General features: G+C 44.9%; 1 protein-coding gene across 3 annotated transcripts in view; it reads left to right on the top strand.

Annotated features, from left to right (window-relative positions):
* tle2b (TLE family member 2, transcriptional corepressor b) overlaps window positions 1-18,233 on the top strand; it is a 113,129-nt gene extending 94,896 nt beyond the window's left edge. For all 3 annotated transcript variants that reach the window (XM_070554130.1, XM_070554129.1, XM_070554131.1), the window contains 13 exons: window positions 307-323; window positions 1,843-1,983; window positions 3,397-3,450; window positions 8,409-8,576; window positions 8,696-8,837; window positions 9,263-9,432; window positions 9,887-9,963; window positions 13,324-13,573; window positions 13,812-14,059; window positions 14,447-14,594; window positions 15,050-15,200; window positions 15,373-15,449; window positions 17,963-18,233. In XM_070554130.1, the coding sequence (XP_070410231.1) occupies window positions 307-323; window positions 1,843-1,983; window positions 3,397-3,450; window positions 8,409-8,576; window positions 8,696-8,837; window positions 9,263-9,432; window positions 9,887-9,963; window positions 13,324-13,573; window positions 13,812-14,059; window positions 14,447-14,594; window positions 15,050-15,200; window positions 15,373-15,449; window positions 17,963-18,070 (1,751 nt within the window). In that variant the 3' untranslated portion in view covers window positions 18,071-18,233. The remainder of the gene's footprint in view (window positions 1-306; window positions 324-1,842; window positions 1,984-3,396; window positions 3,451-8,408; window positions 8,577-8,695; window positions 8,838-9,262; window positions 9,433-9,886; window positions 9,964-13,323; window positions 13,574-13,811; window positions 14,060-14,446; window positions 14,595-15,049; window positions 15,201-15,372; window positions 15,450-17,962) is intronic.
* Window positions 18,234-21,158: the final 2,925 nt, after the last annotated feature.

Here is a 21,158-nt window from a genome sequence, read left to right as displayed (position 1 = left end):
AGACCGGTGCTTTCTTGTTACCGTGTTGGGCGTCTCATGCACGTCTGCAGCTGTGTGTCTCTGTGAGGATGATGAGGGAAAAGATGAGGAGCTGTGTGCGGTTAGAGAACAAAGAGATGAAAAGACAGAGGAGTACCAGGCTCAATGGCAGGTCTGTGTCTTTATTAGAAGGGAGCAGACCCGATTCATCCAAACCTTGGCTGACTCTTCTGCTGCTGTCATTATTATTACTATCAAAAGTGACGCAGAACTTTGTCTCTCTTCTTTCCTTTGGCTGCTCTTTTCCTGTCCTCCACCACGACCCAGAGGGAGCACCCAGCAGGGTGAGTAGTTTTGCATGAGTATGAGTTAATATAAGAGTTTTGTACTCTCAACATGCGTGACAGTGATAAAACTGAGGGGGAACTGAGCCACGCTGTTAAAAAAAAGTCTATTTCTGGAGCCCAGCCAGGAGTTTCACAGCTCGACAGCAGCACAGAAAGCTGCTCGTCACCCTCAGCCTTCAGCTCCTCCAAGGTTTCCTTCATCAGACCAACGCTGATTTCACTGGAGGGGCCTGCAGCGACGGACAGAACAAGCAACTGTTTCATTTTCTCAGCTCTGCCAATGTTCTGTTAATCTGGAAGATTACCCGAACAAACGAAAGGATTATAACAAACTGTTCAAAACAAACGTCCGTCTATAGAAACCAGGACCAGGATAAGAGGTTTAAATAGAATTTGTGGAGATGTTGCAGATGTTTTTATGAGAAAAGATCCAGCTGATATTACCTAACAGACCACTGACATCCATTTAATTGGATGTTTCCCAACACGGGCCTGCTTACTGTAATATTAGTGAGTAAGAAAACAGTTACTCAACTGTTACTGCTGCGGTGAAGAGGAACCCAGACACCAGAACACATGATTTGGACCTTTAAATGTAATCATTCATACATTGTACTGGTGCTTTACTTTGTTTATTATTATTATTATTATTATTATTATTATTATTATTATTAATGTTGTTCTTGCTGTTATTATCACACTATCACAGGTAGATTAGAAGCTGACACATGACATGTAAATTTGGAAAATGAAGGAGAAAGGAGACGCCACTCGTCTTTTGTTCTGGTTCATATTGAGAAATGAAAATAGAAGCTCTGTGGGGTTTTTCTACTTTTTCCCTCCGTCCACAAAGCCATCCTCAGCTTAATTGCTAAACAACATGCTTATTGTTAAGTACTGGATGAAAAAAACGTTTCTCTTATGAGTTTGAGGTTGGTGTAATCAAGCATTACAGCGTTGATGACAGACGAGCCGGGAGAGGAAGCAGAGGAACGATGGACATCCACTGACATTTTTCAAACCTCGTGGTAGAAATTTTAAAAGGAGGTAGGAGAGTAGCAGGGAGCTCCATTGTGTTCCTTCTCTCCTCTGCTCTGCTCCTTCCTGTGTGACTCGCTGTGGGTGGGGGACAGAGGATGACAAGTGGTCCTCACCAAACCTCTTGTCCTTACCCCAACAGCACAATGCTGCGATTGAATTTCTTTAGCACTAAGCACCGGGCCGGGCCGCATTGTAAATATGCCTGCACAGCTTTATTACCCGGTAATGAGGGTCGTATTTTACACGAGGACTGGCGTGTGGAGGGCAGAGCACTAATTAGCTTTATAGGCGGTGCTGCCATAGCTACGGTTTAACTCGTGTTTACTGCTTTTGTGCTGCGTCTGTCCCAAGTAGCCCTCCACCCCAGCGCCTGTGTATCAGAGCTGGGTGTGTGAGATGTATGTTATGCTTATGCACATGCTCATATTGTGGTATTCAACCGTAGTCGTCATGTTGTCGTGTTTCCTCCTTCCAGAGTAAGTCTGTGTCGTCAACAGACAGCCAGCCCGCTGAGGAGCGCCAGGGTCCATCAGGAGGATACTCTTCCTTGCAAGGAGGAGCTGAGGCTAAGAGAAGACGCTGTGATGACAAAGAGTCCCTCCCGCCACACTCTTATGTACGTGTCTTTGTCCTAAACTGTCTCATCTAAAGGATAAACATGTTATGGATTGATCTAATGAGCACAGAGATCGTCTAGGTTTGGGTCCGTTTTGGATTATTAGCTTATTTCTATACCCTAAAGAGGCTGGGCACAATCTGATGAGACAGGCAGAAGTTTTGCTTTCCCTTTGCTTTAGTCCAGATTTTTCCTAATATTAGAGTTCTGTGACCCTAAAATGGTGCTTCTAAAGTATCAGTAGATCAAGTGACAAAACACACAAATCCTTCAAATGAAATCCTTTCAGCTTGGTGTTTCTTTACCTAAAAATGTTCTAAGTCCTTAAACATGTTTGTGTTTGTGGTTTTGGTACATGAAATTGCCTGTGACACTGAAGGCCACAAGTGGGCCGAGAGCCCGTCGCCATTTAAAGTCGTGTTTGTTTGGATGGGTTTGGCGGGGAAGAGCGAGCAGCCAGAGGGGATGTGATGCCAGAGGAGAGACAGCCAAGGCAGATAGCTGTAATGAATTAGATGGCTGTGTTTGCAGTCTGGAGGATTAATTGACACAAGGAGTTTGTCTTGTCTTTGGAAGGCGGCCTCTGGCTAAATCAGTTTGGCACGATCAAAAACAGCCCAAATCCTCCCCCATTAGTCCAGAACAGAAACAAGCTGCAATAGTTTCCACTCTCTCCTTTTCATCTGTCGAGTGGTATTTCACCTCACATTTCTCCCTGCTCGCCTTTTCCTGCTCCTCTGTATTTCTCTGTCTCTTTATAACAGCTTCTCCCGTCTCACTATGGCTTTTAGTTTCATTCCATCTTTTTTTTGTAATTTTCTCACGCATTTTTGTGCCTCTCTGTCTCACTCGACTGAGTTTATTTATCTATTTATTTATTTTACCTCCAGGAAGAGGCTGAAGGCATTGTCCTTTTTTTGACTGTGCATAATTAGGTGCTGATGTCAATAGAAATATCAGGCCACGATCACATCAAAGTGTTGTTGCCATGGTGACTAAGTGCCATCATTCTCACCCTGTGGAAAAAAAGGGGAGAGAGAGATGTATAAAGATAGAGATGTAGCTGGGAGAAGAGGAAGAATATGTGCCGTAGATGGAGAAAACGGAGTGTGTGAGTGTGAGAGATCAAACCAGCGTTTGTATAGGGGAGGTGTTTGGCGGAAATATATGGTCAACGATATCTGTGTGTTTAATGTTGCATGGAGGATAGACGGGGAGAGGAAGCAACGAGCAGCCAGTAATATTGATGTATCGATCTGTGTGCACACTTGAGCTGCTCTGTGTGTCTTTATTATTAAAGCTCTTTATTTACAGCCGCGGTATACTGTACTCCGGCTGCTGAAGCGAACTAAAAACTTTCTGGAGAAATATTGTGTTTTAGTTACCTTCTTTTTTCTCCTTTCCCTCCTTTAGGACAGCGATGGAGACAAGAGTGAAGACAATCTTGTGGTGGACGTCTCCAATGAGGTGAGTTGGTGTCATTAAGTGAACTTCCCGGTTCTGTGCAGACGTTTACACCAGTCTCTTTGATTAAATGGACGCAACACGCCCAAAATTAGCCAGACCTTAAAGTTTTAAGGGCAGCCGCCTTCAAAGTCCAGACTCTGGTCCAGATCCAGACCAAACAAGTCGATCTGGACCCAGCCAGCCTGTTATACTGGACGCATTGGTGCTGGCTTCCAGAAATTACACACTTAACATCAAAGTTTACAGCCGAACAATATTCTAACATTTTGAGCAGAACTGTAAGAAAATACATAAATACCTAAATAATGAGTCTCATTAAAACAGAGGAAGTGAGCCAGCATTACTTGGCCATTCCACAGGAACTAAAACTTAACTGTCAAATCTTTGAATCACATGTTTCTGAACATCTGCTTTAGAGGCTTCAACGGTTTGATTTTTATCTCAGGAGCTGCTGAAGGAAAAATGATATAAAAGAACAGAATGTGTGGTGATTCTTCACGGACGATGTTGTTTCCACTCAGTTGTCTGATTATCTAGTTAAAAGGTTAAAAAAAGATGCAGTGAAAAAGCTTAAAGTGTAGGCAAACGAGTCATTAGTCAGACAAAGGGTGGGTCTTTGTTAGCCAAAGCTTTAGGGTCAGTTTTCACTCCCAACATGTGAAATAAATAATCATTTCATTACAAGTCTGACACACACACACACACACACACAGCTTTGTGATCTCTGTGTCAGTGTTTCCTCTTCATTTCTGCCTTCGTGCACTTGGGTGAGGGGAATATCACTTGGAGGAGGTGCAGATTCAATTAAAAAATCCACTTTGTTCACTAATATTAAATTAAAGAGCGTATGATGATGACTTCCACGCTAATATTAACTTCTCCTAGCGGGTAGGAGGAAGCTGATCTTTGCTGCATTCTGCTTGATCCTCCAGTGGAGATCACTGAGGGGTGCCATCAACAACACATCCAGGTTGCCAGTCCACCTCTGGACACAGCAGCATATGATCTGTCACCTTTGGTCTTTAGTCTGGTGAAGAAGAAGAAGAAGAAGAAGAAGAAGAAGAAGAAGAAGAAGAAGAAGAAGAAGAAGAAGAAGAAGAAGAAGAAGAAGAAGAAGAAGAAGAAGAAGAAGAAGAAGAAGAAGAAGAAGAAGAAGAAGAAGAAGAAGAAGAAGAAGAAGAAGAAGAAGAAGAAGAAGAAGAAGAAGAAGAAGAAGAAGAAGAAGAAGAAGAAGAAGAAGAAGAAATCATGAGGCGCTTCACAAAAACAAAAATATAAAAAAGAATTTAGAAAATGATTAAAAATATATTTAAAATGAGCACAAATAGACAATTGTGATTAAAAAATGTAAAGAAAGAGAGAGTGAATAGGAAAGAGGGAAATCAGTGGATCCTGAGGATGGTGGAATAGGTGGGGAGAGCAGAATAAAGAGAGAGTGGTGAAGAAGTTCATACAAAGGCCAGCTTGAACAGGTGAGTCTTCAGCTGCTTTTTAAAGGAGACCACTGATCTCAGGCTCAGGGGGAGAGAGGTCCAGAGTCTGGGGGCCACAGCAGCAGATGATCTGTCACCTTTGGTCTTTAGCCTGGTGCTGCACAACCAGTAGGCCTTGATCACTGGACCTCAGGGACCTGCTGGGGGTGTAGGGACTGAGAAGATCACCAATGTATGAAGGTGCTTGTCCATGTAAGGCCCTATAGACCAGAACCAGGATCTTGAAATGAACCCTGGAGTTGACTGGCAGCCAGTGAAGCTGGAGGAGAAGCGGGGTGATGTGGGTGTGTTTGGAGGACTTGGTCAGAAGCCGAGCACAGGCATTCTGAACCACCTGTAGATGGTTCAGGGAGGTTCTGCTCAGACACGTGAAAAGAGTTACTAAATTAAATCTACAGAGAATTCAAATGTTAGTGTCTTCTTGGTTTGATATTAGTTCTTCTCATCTCAGCTACATTTAGCAGCCATAACATCTCTGATGCTCTAATGAAGTCACAAAGATTGTCTGTCTTACCAGACTGGAGTATTCTGCATCTGTCTGCAGCCCACAGGAGCAAACTCTGTGGGAGGACCAGAGTTGCTCATAGGCCTGGTCAAATAAAACCTTTTTATATGCATTTTTACTTAATGCACATTTTGTTTGTGAAAGTCTTTAGTGAATGATGCCAGAAGAAGAAGAAGAAGAAAGGATTTTTTTAAATACAGCACCTCTCAAGAGAAGTCCTATCTTCAGTCCTAAGGTGCTTCACAATAACAATTTAAAACATTATTTTAAAAGATAATAACAAAAATGAGTGACAAATAAATGAAAGATTAATATAAAAAAGGAAAGAATGAGAAGAAGAAATCAAAAAGTAAACGCAGAGCCTGAAAAAATAACGGATTTTACAGAAACAGCAGCATGAAAAGAAACTAGAGGAAGACGAGGATGAGCAGGAACTCACGTGAAAGCCAGCCTGAACAGATGAGTTTTACATGAAGCTCTCATTCAGTCACCCACTCATCTTTTGTTTTGGTCATTATTTTTGTTTGCATCAGTAAAAGTATAAACAAGCCCAGGAAAGTTAGACTCTCCATGTCTAAACTGGCATGTTTTGTATATATTTTTTGTTTGTTTATTTTTACCCTCTAATGTTAGTGTGATGATGTCTTAACTGTGAGCTGTGTGGGTGTGAATACATGAATACAAGTTATACACCCAACATCTCTCGCTGCTGTGGGACTTGGTTTTCCATCAAACCCTTCAAAACCATCAAGTATTACACCAGTTTCTCTCCTAAAGAACAGGAAGCAAGGGTTACTTTTGTCATTCAACAATTTAAATCTGATCGTGCTCTCAGGACTGGTGTTGATGGTCACCCTAATGAGCCACTGGCTGCAACGTTAACATTTCTGTTGGTTTTTATTCTCATTTTACACAGCTTATACCCTAAAATGACAATTATAGCAGACATAATTAAAAAGCTGAGTCTCAGATGTATCATTATACAGGAAGGTTGCTGTATGCTAGAATATAAATGTGAGGCTCCTGCCACACAGAAGCTAAATTGTCTTCATTAACACACAGTTGTCCTGGATTAAGGGATCAAGTGTGGTTATTTTGTTTCTGCAGGCAGTGATTCTGATCATCCTCCACTCTAACACACGTCAGCTAATACGTTTCGACAAATAAAATATTCATACTTATGTAGAATATTGCTGTTTAACATCTGACCCACATCTCTGATTTATTTTCAAATCACAAAAGCCAAATCAGAGCAGCGCATTGTCAAAATTTTAGAATTATTTGTTTTGTTTGACTTGAACAGATTTTGTTTGGAAATCGTAACAAATAAGCAAATGGAGAAGTCGTTTCATCTTTTTTACGATCCTTTATTGAGCTGCGCTGCTTTTGTTTTGCTTGCTTCTTTGTGTGTTTCTGTGAAGCGAGTCGGCAGGTATGCAGCGCGTTCAGCTGCCCGCTGCAGTTTCCTTGTAAATAGGAAGAACTCTTGTGTAAGCTCATTATCAGCTGCCACTGTTTGTGCTCTGCGCTTGTGAAACATGTTCACACACACACATGCCCACACACTGACACAACGCATGCATTCACAAATACTTCACCCATTGCCTCTCATCTACCTCCTCAGAGTGTATTTTTGTCCTCCTCCTGCATTCTGGAGGCTCCTCTCCTTTCCTCTCTTCGTCTCCTTTCCCCCCTCACCTCTCCTCCCTCCTCTCATTAGATAACTGCGGTCTGCCTCGTTTAATATATGCAAAGCCATTCATGCCACAGGAATATTTTAGTTCTTTAAATACTTCATGCTGTGCACAAAACTATGTTTCATCTAAGCCCTCTGTATCTTGATATTGCACACAAAAGCAAAACAGGTCTCTTGTGTGATTTGGAAACTGGTACAAAGGGAGAGAAAGGGGGGTGGGGGCCAAATGGGAGTAATGAAACAAAAAGGAAAGGAATGTGTTTGTGTGACATTTTTACTATAAGGAAAATCCATGCATGTGTTTAAACATGTATTGCACATATATAACCCTTTTTAGACAAACAAGCATGAGTAAACCATGCAAGTACCTGTGTGGTTGCGGGTGATCTTAATGTGTGTGTGTGTGTGCGTGCATTAGCACTAAAACGTCTGTGCTGATCACTGTGACTCAGAGATGTGCTTACTCCAGCACTCTGTTCTGGGGGAGGTGGCGCCGGCTCAACGGTAATGAAAGCATCTGTAACGGCTGCATTATCTCCAGGTCCACACTCTGCTGCAGCTGCAAACAGCCACAGTCTCTGCTGTTTCACCTAATGTTCCCTGATCTTTCCGTCCGTTCACAAATCCCAGTGCACACGGTGACGCCACGGTTTATGTTGCTTCTGCTCTGGGAGAATTTGCTGCACGCACTCAAAAAGCACACACACGTAAATGCAGCTAGTGCGGCTTTTATTTGCAATAATAACTTAAATGTTGCTCTGTGCAGAACGTATTAGTAGCACCTCAAGTTTTCTTACATTTGGATGGGCCCTAACAGTGATTGAAGTATTACCGTCTGGTGTTCTGGTTTTCCTGCAAATAAAGCAAATACATTTTTATCCAACTTAACTGAATAATATATTAGAAAATATGTATTCCTTCAGAAGTCGCATTAATAGTCAAACAGTGGAAGTTTTTTTTTACTACACTCAGTCATTTCGTCTGTTCCCTGTGTCAGAGTCATGATGTCATCCATTTATTAGAAAAACATTTCTAAATTATGCAGAAACAAATTTTCCAAACACAGTTAAAGCCATGCTTGGATGTTAAATGATGGTTTTGTTGTGATTAAGATAAATTAACAAATGTTAATTTGGGGTAATGCTAGACATCATGACATAATTTATCTGCTGAAGTTACGTCTAAAGCAAATTTCATGGGCAAAGACAGGAAAGAATTTTATGGTTTTAGAAGATTATCTGACAAAATCTTCTTTGTCATGAAGGAGCCTAACTCTCCTGCTGGCAGCCCTCCTCACTCACCCCATGGAAACGGGCTGGACCGAGCCCAAACCTTGAGGAAGGAGCTCCCCGGCTCCTCGAGCACAGGCGAGGCTCCTTCCACGCCAAACCCTCGAAGCCCCACCCCCGGGAAGACCAAGGACTCTGCACAGGTAAGAGCTGAGCTGGAGAGTTTATGCACCTTAAAATAAAGCTCACTCAACGAAATACTATTAAATTGTTGTTCCAATGTTGTTTATTTGGTTACTTTTCATATTTAACTTCTCCATAGATGGATAAGTCCCAGTCTCCATTGTCTAAATCTGGCACGCCGTCCCCATCCCACCGTGAGGCTCTTACCCCCGGAGCTCCTGGTCCCAGCACCTCCTGCCTTCGCCTGGTCAGCAAAGCAGCAAGCAGCGCCGACCCACTCGGTGAGACTCGACTGACAAAGGGCAGAAAAGCAACTTTGATGTCATAACTTTAAAAAACAAGCTGTTAGACAGTTCATGTTCTTTATTCTTTAGTTTTTCTAAATAAATAATCTATTTTCTGACCAAAAAGAATAAATGTGGTTGACCAAACTAAATTCTGAACTTCTGATTTAGATGAGATTTCACCTAGCCCCTTCTGCCCTTTATCTCCTCTGATCCCTCTTTTCCATGTTTGTTCAGAAGATTGGGTGTTGTATTGTTCAGCAGTTATTTGAACTCAGATCTGTCGTTCGGATCAAAACAACAGAACATCTCTCTTGGAAGTTCCTCTCATCACCTCTGTGACTGTGACTGAGCGCTACACATTGTTCCTGGTCTCTCTTCCCAGCCTTCAATCGCTCCTTCCTCTTTCCCTTCCTCCCCAGCTCTGCGCAGTCCCATGTCTGTGCCCCCCGGTTCATACCCGGCTCATTTTGGCGTGGTGTCCCACGCAGGGCTGAACGGGGAGCTGGCCAGCCCGGGAGGATTTGGAGGAGCTCTGACTCTCTCTCCACAGATCAGTGCAGCAGCCAGCGCCTACTCCCGCAGCCCCATGGTGAGCCGAATGTTCACCCCTCTGTCAGGGTTTGATGTATGGTTCGGGTCCGACCCCTCCGACTGTCATCTCACTGTTGAAATGTTTGATAAATTGGCTCTGCATTGTCAATATCAGTGCAGCGTATTCGTTACACGCTTAAACTTGTCATGTTTACTTTCCCTAATCCACTTTCATAGAGAACAACGGTTTCAGAGAAGATAAATGATGCAGCTGAAACAGGGTTAGCTTTTTCACTCAGCATTCCTCTTTGGTATTTTCATATTTAATGTGCTTATCTACACGATCGTGTCTGTTAGTGCAAAGTTCTCAGAGGTCAGTCAGTTTCTTGGACTCATCCTTTTTTCCTCCATCAAAGTGAATTCAAGCCCTATTAACTTTAACCTCATACCAGTTCTAATTCTCGTCCAGCCAGGCTTGAATATTTATTTATTTATTTATTTTCTCCCACCAGGTGGCATATGACTCTCGATCTCACCTGAGAGCTTCAGGGCTGTCCTCCTCGCTCCCTGGTTCCTCTGGTGGAAAGCCGTAAGTGAATACATCTATTGTGCACTTGATATATTTCCGCTGGTGTGAATGCCTCATGAATGGAGATTTATTTAAAGATGCATGAAGTGGGACTTTTACAGTGAAGTAATCAGAAAACAGTCTTAATGTCTCAATCGTGCTGGAAGGAAGGTTACATTGAAACAGATTTCCTTCTCAGCCGGCTGCAGGATTGTCAGTTTATCTCTTTTCAAAAAACTTAAGAGGGGGGGTCCACGGAAATAAACAATCAATGATGAACAAGAGTCTGCTTCTAGACCTACAGAAAAGGGACACACAACAATACAACAGGAGCAAGCTATCACTGCATCAACCTGGTGAGGAAATATAAAATCAACATTGTTTTACTGAACAATCACACGATAATAAATCACAGTGCATTTAGTGCCAACTACAGCCTTAAGATATCTGTTCAACATGCCCAAGTCCATACTTATGAGAACACCTTGTGAGCACCTGTGTGCGTACACGCGCTTGTATATGTAAGATTTCTCTATAGAAGCGTCCAATAGAGAGTGTGAGGGGCCACAGATCTGCCCCCCAAAAATGCACAGGAGATGGAGGGAGCTCCAAGTCCCAGAGATCCAGGAACTGTCCCAGAGCACAGGGACCCCAAGGAGACCGCGACCAGAAAAACCCCTGCCCCCCTTGAGAGGCGCAGAGGATCGCCTCGGGGGGCCACAACCAGCAGGCGGCAGAGTCCCAGGAGATATCAGCGGCAAGCACACACAGGCCAGCCCGCAGCCTCCCACCCCCCAGCCGGCCGAGCCCGGGACCCAGCAACCCGGGACCCAGGGGCAACCACCCTCGCCGGGGACCCAGCAGAGCCCATGGACCCAGATCCCACCAGGCAGCCACCGGGATTGATCAGGCAGACGCCAAAAATCTTAAACCCCCTGATCCGGGAGCCACGACCACTCAGGCAGACCAAGGCACCACACTCCACACCAGGTGTGGCAGGGGGAGGGGAGACGAAGATCTATATCATCAAAAGAAGTCCCAGGAGAAGGGAGGAGTCAAAGGCCCCACCTGACATATACAGTCATACACAAACTCAGTCACACACTCCCTCCCTCATGCTCACACATGCACAAACAACCAAAGACTTACAAAAATGCACGCCGGACACCCACTCATGCTCCCCATACACACCCTATTCACTCTGGTCCCAGTACTGCTGCACATGGGGTACAACCATTACCGGTTACCAGGGTTTGACCCGTTCTGCTGGGGTGCTGATGAGCAGGCTCTCCCACCCAACGCCGAGCCCAGCAACCCACAACCCCAGACCCCAACCAGACGGCCAGATCTCCCTCCTAGCCTCCAACCCCTTGAAGCCAAGTGACAACAGAGGTGTGCTAAGACCCCTAGTCTCCCTCCGCCTGCTCCAATACAGTGTTAGTGCTTGTTGATGAGGTGTATTCCATGGCTGTGGTGAGCGGGCAGTGCGGGCATCGTCTGGCCTATGCCAGCTGATGCCACCACACCACCCCACTTGCACCCACAGCCCTCAGTGTCTAAGTGCAGTTTAAAATTGAAAGTGGGCACCGGCACTCAGGAGGAGGCTGAGAAATCCCCCTGCCAAATGCCGTTGGGTGTGCTCACTCCCAAGGCCCTAAGTGTGTGTTTGCGTGGAATGTTTGCAGGTTTCTATTTTTAAAACTGACGGAGAGAAAAAACATAAAGAAGGAGAGTTATGTTGACATCTTTTTTCATTTTTGTGCGCATGCACGAGTGGCTGGGTGGCAAAAACAGACACAATATGGCCTGTTATCAGTATGTGAGTGCACTTCTAAGAAAGTTTACCTACAAAATCCCAGATATATAAACACTTTACCATCCATAGACAGGATGGCGTTTAGACTGAAACTTATTGAAGACAAAATTAAAAAGTTATTAACGCCTGTATGAGCTCTGGCATGACGGAAAACGTCGGTCCAGTTTGCCCTGTCTTTTTAATTCTCTCCTCTTGTCGGAGCTGATGGTGCTGTACGCGCTTCACGGCACCTTTTGCGCAGAGAGAATGTGTGTGTGGCGCTGCGCCGGGAGGGGCGTGTCTGCCGTGTAGCAGAACAGACGTGGCAGTGGGAGAGCAACAGCAGGTTAAGTGCCTCTAACATATACTGTACAGGCAGCAGACGCAGACGAGGCGTCTTTTTCCACATGAAGAAAGTTGGACCCGTGGATCGAGGAGCGTCCGTGGGACTGGATAAAATGTTTGGAGACAGTCTGCTGGTGTGGAGTGTGTGAGAGTCTGTGTGTGTGTGTGACAGCAACCTGGGGGACTGTGGATGGCTGGTATTTACCTGGAGACAGGCAGATGATTCTGTTTTAGAAATCTTGGAGATTTGAACTAATGAATGACCAGAAAAACTACAGGTAGTCATCCTGCCGTGGAAAAAAGTCCCGGTACTAAAGCACCGGATGTCATAAAAGGTCCTTCTATGGAAAGAAACAAAATATAAATAAGAGGGACATTAAAAGCGGGGGGTGGCGGGGGGGGGGGGGGGGGGGGGGGCACAGGATGCCATTCTTACGTCGTTCAGCTTTAAGTATAAAATGATATGCGGGTGTCTTAGTTCTGGAGAATTTTTTTATTTTCAAACTCGCTGCAAAAATCTGCTTTCAACATGATCACATTTTTAAGGCATGTAGCTTTTGGAAGCACCAGTTGCTAATATTCAAATATCTAATTAAAAAACATTGTTTACATCCTAATGCTTCTTTCACATCAGATTGATTCTTGTCGGTGATTTAATCTGTTTTTTTTTTAAAGAAAACAGAAACTTTAAAGCCATCTTTGGGTTTTGAAAGAATCTTTTGAAGTATACCTACATTTTTAAGGAAGCACATTTGAACTCCCCTGTGCATGCACTTCGTGATAATACCTCTAAATAAATCAAATCTGTGCATCGTACCTCATATGGTCTAGGGTGACCTAAGAATTGTGGTGTTTTTCTCATCTGTTGCAGAGCAGCAATCCATACTTGTGCTCCTAATTTGAAATCATAAAACAGCTCAGGCTTCCAGCAGCTACAGTATTGATCAACCATTAGCAGTGGCACACCGACCCTGCCCTCTAATACAATCTGCCATTATGCATTTGCCCTCACAGCTGCTGTGAACTCAGTAATTGCCTGAATTTTGAGAAAATATTACCCGAGTTTGAGAGCTTTTAAAGTGATGTCAGTTTTTGCAACTTTCCCACCACCATTCATGTGTTTTGATTGAATTTTCTGCATTACCTGTCGCTTTTACACGCTCACCTATTGATTGGTAAGCCTCGGCTTTTTCATCCCTAAGAATCAGGTTATTTAGATTCTCCTCCTGTCTCCGTCTCAGTGCCTACTCGTTCCACGTGAGCGCGGACGGTCAGATGCAGCCGGTGCCGTTTCCCCCCGATGCCCTGCTGGGTCCGGGAATCCCGCGTCACGCCCGTCAGATCCACACGCTGAACCATGGGGAGGTGGTGTGCGCCGTCACCATCAGTACCTCCACGCGCCACGTTTACACCGGAGGCAAAGGCTGCGTTAAGGTGTGGGACATCAGCCAATCAGGAAGCAAGAGTCCCATGGCCCAGCTGGACTGTCTGGTGAGACCCGATAAAAGACAGAAACAAACACAAAACACCCCAAAAGGCTTAAAAATACAAATGTACTTCCAAACCACAACTTCTCTCTGCAAATGAGTGAGTTCATAAAACACCTGACTCGGCATCAACAGGGATTATTCATGATCACTGAGGACAAAGTGGAATAAACGCTTTTAAATTTCCATATTTCTTTCGTTCAAGTTTTAACGTTCTTTGGCTTTTAATTGTGCCCAATCAGAACAGAGATAACTACATCCGCTCATGCAAGATCCTCCCCGACGGGCGAACCTTGATTGTTGGCGGTGAGGCCAGCACGTTGTCCATCTGGGATTTGGCCACGCCCACTCCCCGCATCAAGGCGGAGCTAACGTCTTCTGCCCCGGCCTGCTACGCTCTGGCCATCTCTCCTGACAACAAGGTGTGCTTCTCCTGCTGCAGCGATGGAAACATCGTCGTCTGGGACCTCCACAACCAGACGCTGGTCAGGTGAGACAAGAAATCAGACAAATAATTCGGGTCAGTTTGAAACAAGAGAGGCATAGAAGAGGACAGGGAACAGAGTAATGGGAGGTAAATTATTGAAAAGCAAGGGAACAAACAAGAAGATAAAGTAGGATTTAAGTACAAGGTTTCGGCAGGGTAGGAGAAAAGGAGACAGAGAAAAATGAGAGAGATGGTGCTGATTTAAGGTGTGTGGTGGTGGTGGTGGTGGTGGTGGTGGGGGGGGGGGGGGCTGGATTATTTGTTGATGGGCGGGGAGCATGGGTGCTGTTCCAGGAGAGGCTCGTTTGGACCCCTCCAGCAGAAAGGAGTCTGCATCGTTTCTGTTTACGCAGATGTGTGTTTTAGTGCTCTAGTGTGTGTTCTCCACAGGCAGTTCCAGGGCCACACCGACGGGGCCAGCTGCATCGACATCTCCAACGACGGCACCAAACTCTGGACAGGTGGACTGGACAACACGGTCCGCTGCTGGGACCTCCGGGAGGGACGGCAGCTGCAGCAGCATGACTTCACCTCTCAGGTACTCAACAGAAAGGCAGCTCAGCTCAGGCACGCACCGGTAGGAACACTCAGTAATCAGTGAAGTTTATTAAAACACTTATTTTAAGTTTTCATTCAGCAAATGCAGATTTTGTTCTGCTTGTTTAACCATAAAACCTCATCAACACCATCGTGGTTTCACACACTTACATCGGACCCTCAGCAGGTCAGATGAACTTTGACCCAACATGTACTGACTTTCTCTCATCTCCTTTCATCTCTCTACATCTGCCACCTTCCCTCTGTGCCCTTTAACTTTCTTAAATCTTTCCTTTATTTGTTTTCACTCAAACTCTTTGCCATGTGTCGCTGACATCCAACAACTCTCATCACCTCCATTCACCGTCTCCAATTTCAATCACCTGTCCTTCGTGGTCCTCCTCCCCCTTCACATCCCTTTCCATCCTCTCCTCCCCGTTTCCTCTTCAATCCCAGATCTTCTCTCTGGGCTACTGTCCGACAGGCGAGTGGCTCGCCGTGGGGATGGAGAGCAGCAACGTGGAAGTCCTGCACGTCTCCAAACCGGACAAATACCAGCTGCACCTCCACGAGAGCTGCGTCCTCTCACTCAAGTTCGCCTACTGCGGTACAAAAGCAAAACACTCGCAGTCCTTTATGATTTTGCCTGAACGCCTCTTTAAAGTCTGACTCTGGGTGTGTGTGTGTGTGTGTGTGTGTGTGTGTGTGTGTGTGTGTGTGTGTGTGTGTGCGTGCGTGTGCGTGTGTGTGTGTGTGTGTGTGTGTGTGTGTAATCTCAGGAAAGTGGTTCGTGAGCACAGGAAAAGACAATCTGTTGAATGCTTGGAGGACACCATACGGAGCGAGTATTTTCCAGGTGAGAGCTGGGCGGGATGTTAACGATTCACGCAGATTCAGACGGGATCTTATTCTAGAACACATGCAGGTTTGGAACGTCGGTGTGGGAACAGTTCAGCTACCTGTCCTTTGTCCTGACACACACACACACACACACACACACACACATTATGGTGTAAGTCCACCTTGTTCGTCGCCCCATTAAAGTAATTGTTGAATCGGTCAGATGCAGAGAATTTGTATTTTTAGCTGAGCTGGCACATCTGGCTGTGAATGGAACTAGAGAAGGGAGATGAAGGTTTATTTAAGCTGAGCATTGTGTGTGTGTGTGTGTGTGTGTGTGTGTGTGTGTGTGTGTGTGTGTGTGTGTGTGTGTGTGTGTGTGTGTGTGTGTGTGTGTGTGTGTGTGTGTGTGTGTGTGTGTGTGTGTGTGTGTGTGTGGGGCACTGGCTCCTGTCTCTCCCTGTGGACTGAACAGAGAAGGCCGACTCTCTCTCTTTGTTATCCAAATGCCAAACGCTGCTGCTGCCAAACCGCTCGCTCCTTTCACCGTGTCCTACAGAGCTGCCCCACTCCTCCTCCTCCACCTCCTCCACCTTGGTTTATTGCTGTCCTTTCCTGTTTCTGTCGCCTCGCTTGGCTTTAAAGCTGCACCCGTCTCTTGTTCTTACTTTTTGTCGTCCTCTCTCCTCTCATCTCCACGTATTGTCCTTCCTCCTCCTGTTCTTTCCCATTTTTATCCTTTTCTCCTACTCTCTTTGACCTTGTTTATTGCCGTGTCCTTTTCTTTTTGTCTTCCTTGGATGTTTTTTATTTCCTATCTCAGGGTCAGTCCTGCCTGTTGATTCAGTCTTTTTTCAGTTTAATCAAACATTTTCATAAAACTACAGCAATAAAATAAAGAAGAAAAAGCACATCCCATTAACACTGATCCACTGTGCAAGCGCCGTGGATTAGGCTTGGACTGTCTGGATGTTTCTGCCAATCATTTTGTTTTGCTGAGCTAAAGGTTTGAGGCTTTACTTGTTCAACACGATTAAATAAAAAAGTGAGTTTTCTTCTAGAATATCAGCTTTCTGGTTACACGTGGGTTCTCTGGGTTGGTCCTGTGATGATTTTTGCCGTTTGCATTGAAAAGGTTCTCATGAAAAAAGCTGATATCATAAGTTATAGAAGTCTTTACTAGTTTTTTCCATTCTTTGTGATCATTCATTATAGTTAAAGCTGTTTATGTCCACATCAGCGGTGGCTGGTGAACAGAACTCATGGAGCTATGTTTTAAGGGATTTTCCTTCTTAGTCCTTTATAATCATTAAAATAACAGTTGGCGAATAACTACAATTCCAAAACAATAATTTATAAATAAAAAATAAGCAGTTTTACAGATAAAGTCAACTATAAAATATATAAGCCTACCATGAGCCTTTATGCGCTCCATCGTGAAAACAAACATTACGTCACAGAGAAGAAACAGATTTGGGTTAAAGGATGCGGAATATACAGGGACACGTTAAATAAAGACATCGGGGACGGGGACAGAATCAGCATTATAAACGCTTCCCAAGACCGGAGCACAGATGACACCTTGTTGCTGCTGCAGTTCTGCATAACGGGCCTTTTTGGATTTCTTGTTTGTGGTGTGAGTGGATGTAAACGTCTGGATGAGAGGTAAACGTTTACTTGCTGGCTTTTCTAGTAAAACAATCAAATCGTCATCCCACAGAAGTGTAGCAGGAGAAGGTTTGTTGTGTGTCAGCGCGCCCGCATTAGCCTACCGGTGTGTGTGTGTGTGTGTGTATGCCCCATAAACCATCAACTTCTCCTTTTAGATAAACATAGTTTGCTGTAACTTTCTTTGGTAGAAATATCTAATAACCTTCTTCACATGTTGGAGGACTCGTGTTTTCTCTTTGCTCTCCTCTTCCTCCAGCCCAGCCCCATCCATTAGCCTGTCACTGCACCTCTCTCTTCTGGACGCCCCTCTCTCTACCTCCTGCCGTCTTGGTTTAGGATGGGGAATCCGGTGTGAAATGGCCTCTCACCGGTGCCTTGACGATTGACAGCTCCGCTGTGCATGGCTGTGCAAGTTTAGAGAGGAGCGCTGAGTGAAGGAAGGGGCAGGAGGAGGAGGAGAGTCTGAGGCGAAAGGAGGGAAGATGAATGGTGATGGAGCAGTAGGAGGGGAGGTGGCAGAGCTGAAGGAGCTAGATGGATCCAAGACCAGGTGCACGGGTCTGACTTTCTGACACGGAGGAGGAAAAGGAAGCAAATAAAAAGGCAGCATTTTGTCAGTTCCTGCAAGCCATCCAACCTGCTTAATGAGGCAGCGTCTCACAGATAAAAAATAAAACGTATGTCTCACATTGAAACAGGCGAATGAGTCAGCATCCCAGAGCTGTGCAGATTCCGGGTTGGAAATAATTGCTGACTGTTTTTGAAATGCAAAAGTGTGTCTTGTGTGATTGAGAATTAGGTGATGAATCACATCTCGTCTTTGTGCTTCCATCTCTCCTCCGGCTCCACCCCTCGCAGTCCAAGGAGTCGTCATCTGTGCTGAGCTGCGACGTCTCCCCGGACGACAAGTACATAGTGACGGGCTCGGGGGACAAGAAGGCCACGGTGTACGAGGTGGTGTACTGAGGACCGGGACAGGAAGCAACAGGATGGAGAGTGCATTTTCTGTGTTTTTGTTTTTCTTTTGGGGGACTTTGTGCAGATTGAGCAACTGGTTCTCCTGCCAACTAAACCCGATCCTCATTACATTTGCAACAGCAGCATCTGGGGCTGACCTTTGACTCTAAAAGTTCACCACTGCTCTCTTTGTTCTGCTGTGATAAAAAAAAAACACTAAAGAAAGCCCCCCCCCCCCCCCCTCCTGCTCCTTTTTTAGCTCAACGCATGAGGCTTGATAGCAAAGAGGGAGGCTGAATGAAAAACAGCGAGATAAGAAAGACAAAGGAAGAGGGCGGTGGAGTGTGAAGATAAAGTTGTGTGGAGAAAGCGGAGGAAAAATGAGAAGCAAAAGAGAGAGGGAGTGGAAGAAAGAGAAATTAAAGGGGGAGGGGGTGATGAGGTGGAAGGCAGGGTAATTAGGGCTGTTTCCTGATTAAGAGCTCAGTGGAAGGGAGGCCCCCGGAGGAGGCGCGAAGCGGCACTGTGGGAGCACCAGCCAGGAGCACTGATACCACACAGTCGATTCATTAGCCAGACAGTGGAGGCCTTAACGAGGCCGGCGCTGGAGCTCCATCTCTCCACCGAGAGGCGTCAGGAACCGGGAGGCGGCGGCGCTGTACGATGGAGCAAAGGGGCCGCTTCAGATTCCTACATAAACTGACATGAAACCGGCTCGGATACACACACACACACTCATCACCAGGCGAGAACACACACATACTCCTTCCCCCCCCCCCCCCCGAGGTATGAAAGGAGAAAAACACATAACACACCGAGCACCCAATTAAACATTCATCGCAGCGCTCCCCGTCTCGCTGCGTAATATTTAGTTTTATGTTCTGACAAAGGCAGCATCTAATTGGGGGGGGGGGGGGGGGGATCCCAGTGCCTGAAGACACAAACACAGAACATCAGCTGAATGCTCCATCTTAATTCCTCCAGATTGTTGTGCTGACACCCAGCACCGCTCTGACAGCAGGGTGACGTAACAACGTTACATCATCATCATCAGAGGCTAACCGTGCTTGCCTTCTGCTTCACACTTTGAGCTAAATCTTAATAAGCTAATGATCTTTTGACTACTTACAACACTGATCGACTCATAGAAATTATTTTACTTCATGATTTAAATTCACCGTGCTCATTAAACCACCAAATGGTTCCCGAGCGCAGCTGTGTCTGCGGCTCACCGCTCCCCCAGGGGATGGCTCAAATGCGGAGAACAAATTTCGCACACACACCTGTGTGTGTTACAACTGATGGGACTTTAACTTTATGAGCTGGCCGTGAGGCTAAAAACAAATAAACAACTAGCGTAGCGCTAGCTGTTGCATCAGGGAGGCCAAATGTGAAATTGATCAAATTCCCCCCAAAATATTCTGATCTGAAATAGTTGCCTGGCAACAGGAAGATCGCAGGAAGTTACTTGTTCTGCAAAAATGTGGATCATAAACCTCAGCCTGAACTTTTAGATTATATTTAAGTTTTGTGTGTGGGGTGGGGTGGGGGTGGGGGTGGGGGGGATAGAAGCTAATGATGTTGGAGGAAAAAAGTACCTGAATGGAGCATTGATTATTTATCATGTGAGATGATGGTTTTAGCCTCACACTACAGCAGATTTCATCACATAAACTGTCTTTTTCCAGCCTGTGAGGTAAACTAAGCACCGTTACTCTGCAGACTTGAGCAGAATCTGTCGGTATGATCTGCTTCTTTACTTTTTGATCCACCAGTGAGAAGATACTAGAGCTCCTGTTTCTGTGGCGTACATCAGAAGAGTTTAAAACAAAAACGGCACATTTGACCATCTCCGTTTTAATTATTTGAGCTGTTCAGTGTTTTTCATGATGTAATGTTTGTCTGCTGATCGTTGCTGGTTTTGGGATTCAGAAAAAAATCAATAAAGAACAAGGGAACACAGGTAGGGATTTAGTTTTATTTGTGTACCTTTTTAATTCTTGGTAATGTCAGAGGGTGTACAGCTTTGGCCATCCAGTGTACAGATACAAAAAATATCCCCCCCTGTATAAGAGAGGTTACCTGTCTGCTGTTTATATTTTATTCCCCCATTTCAGAAAGTGGTAGTAATCACACTTTAGTCGGTTTTCAGTCCTTTTAGTGTTGTATTCAGCTTCTGTTGAGTCTGGTCTGTGTGCAGCAGGCACCATCAAAGACGTTCCAGTGTGACTGCATGCTCTTTGCTCTAAACCTCTGCAGCTGACACGAAGCATCAGGTCAGTGACAAAGACTGAGGGTCCCACAGAATGGCGGTATGCTATTTACTTTCTCTGTAAAAAGCTTAAGATTTGCCAATTTGTCGCTGCAGCACTAAAGCAGAACACACGAGAGATGAACGTTAATCTGTAGTTTCATGCCTTTGCCTGCCTCTCACTTTCGGACAGTCCCAGGTAGCCATTAACTCATGCACCAGCTCATATACGACTCTAAACGATGCTGTATGATAGCTGTGCATCTGTTGGGTTAGCATCAGTATTTGATACTCCTTTAACTAGATTACAAGTCTCCCCTGCCTGTGCTTCTGTTCCAACTGTGTATAAAATCTGTTTTACGGCTCATGTCGGTTTCTCTTTTTAAAAGCCAAGGAACTTTTTTTTAATGCACCCCGTCTTCCCCCATGATGTTTCTTTTTCCTTGTGCTGTACAAGAAATACTATGTGTGAAAAATAAATGAAACGTGTGTTCATCCTTCCACGTGTTTGCAGTGTTTTTAAATCCCGACGATGCAAACAGGAAAGCTGGTGTTCCACAAACATCCTGCTGAGCCTATAGAGACAGATTTATATTCTCTTCCGTTCAGATTTACAATCAAATCTGATCCGTCACCAGTTAGTGCCCACCCCCGCCCCTGACTACACACACAACGAAAATGATTACATAATTTATGTGAAGTTTTATTGTTCTATCATGTTCACATTCTTACAATGTTATATTAATATTGTAAGCCCAAAATTATATTTGACCATCAAACTTTACAAGGGTCCCTTAACGTCAACAGTTGTTTCATTAATACTTTAATGATTAATAATGCACCAAT

This window comes from Nothobranchius furzeri, chromosome 8 (assembly GCF_043380555.1).
Source record: "Nothobranchius furzeri strain GRZ-AD chromosome 8, NfurGRZ-RIMD1, whole genome shotgun sequence".
Lineage (NCBI taxonomy): Eukaryota > Metazoa > Chordata > Actinopteri > Cyprinodontiformes > Nothobranchiidae > Nothobranchius > Nothobranchius furzeri.
The sequence above is the reverse complement of the archived record's forward strand: the minus strand, read 5'-3'. Positions and strand labels throughout refer to the sequence as shown.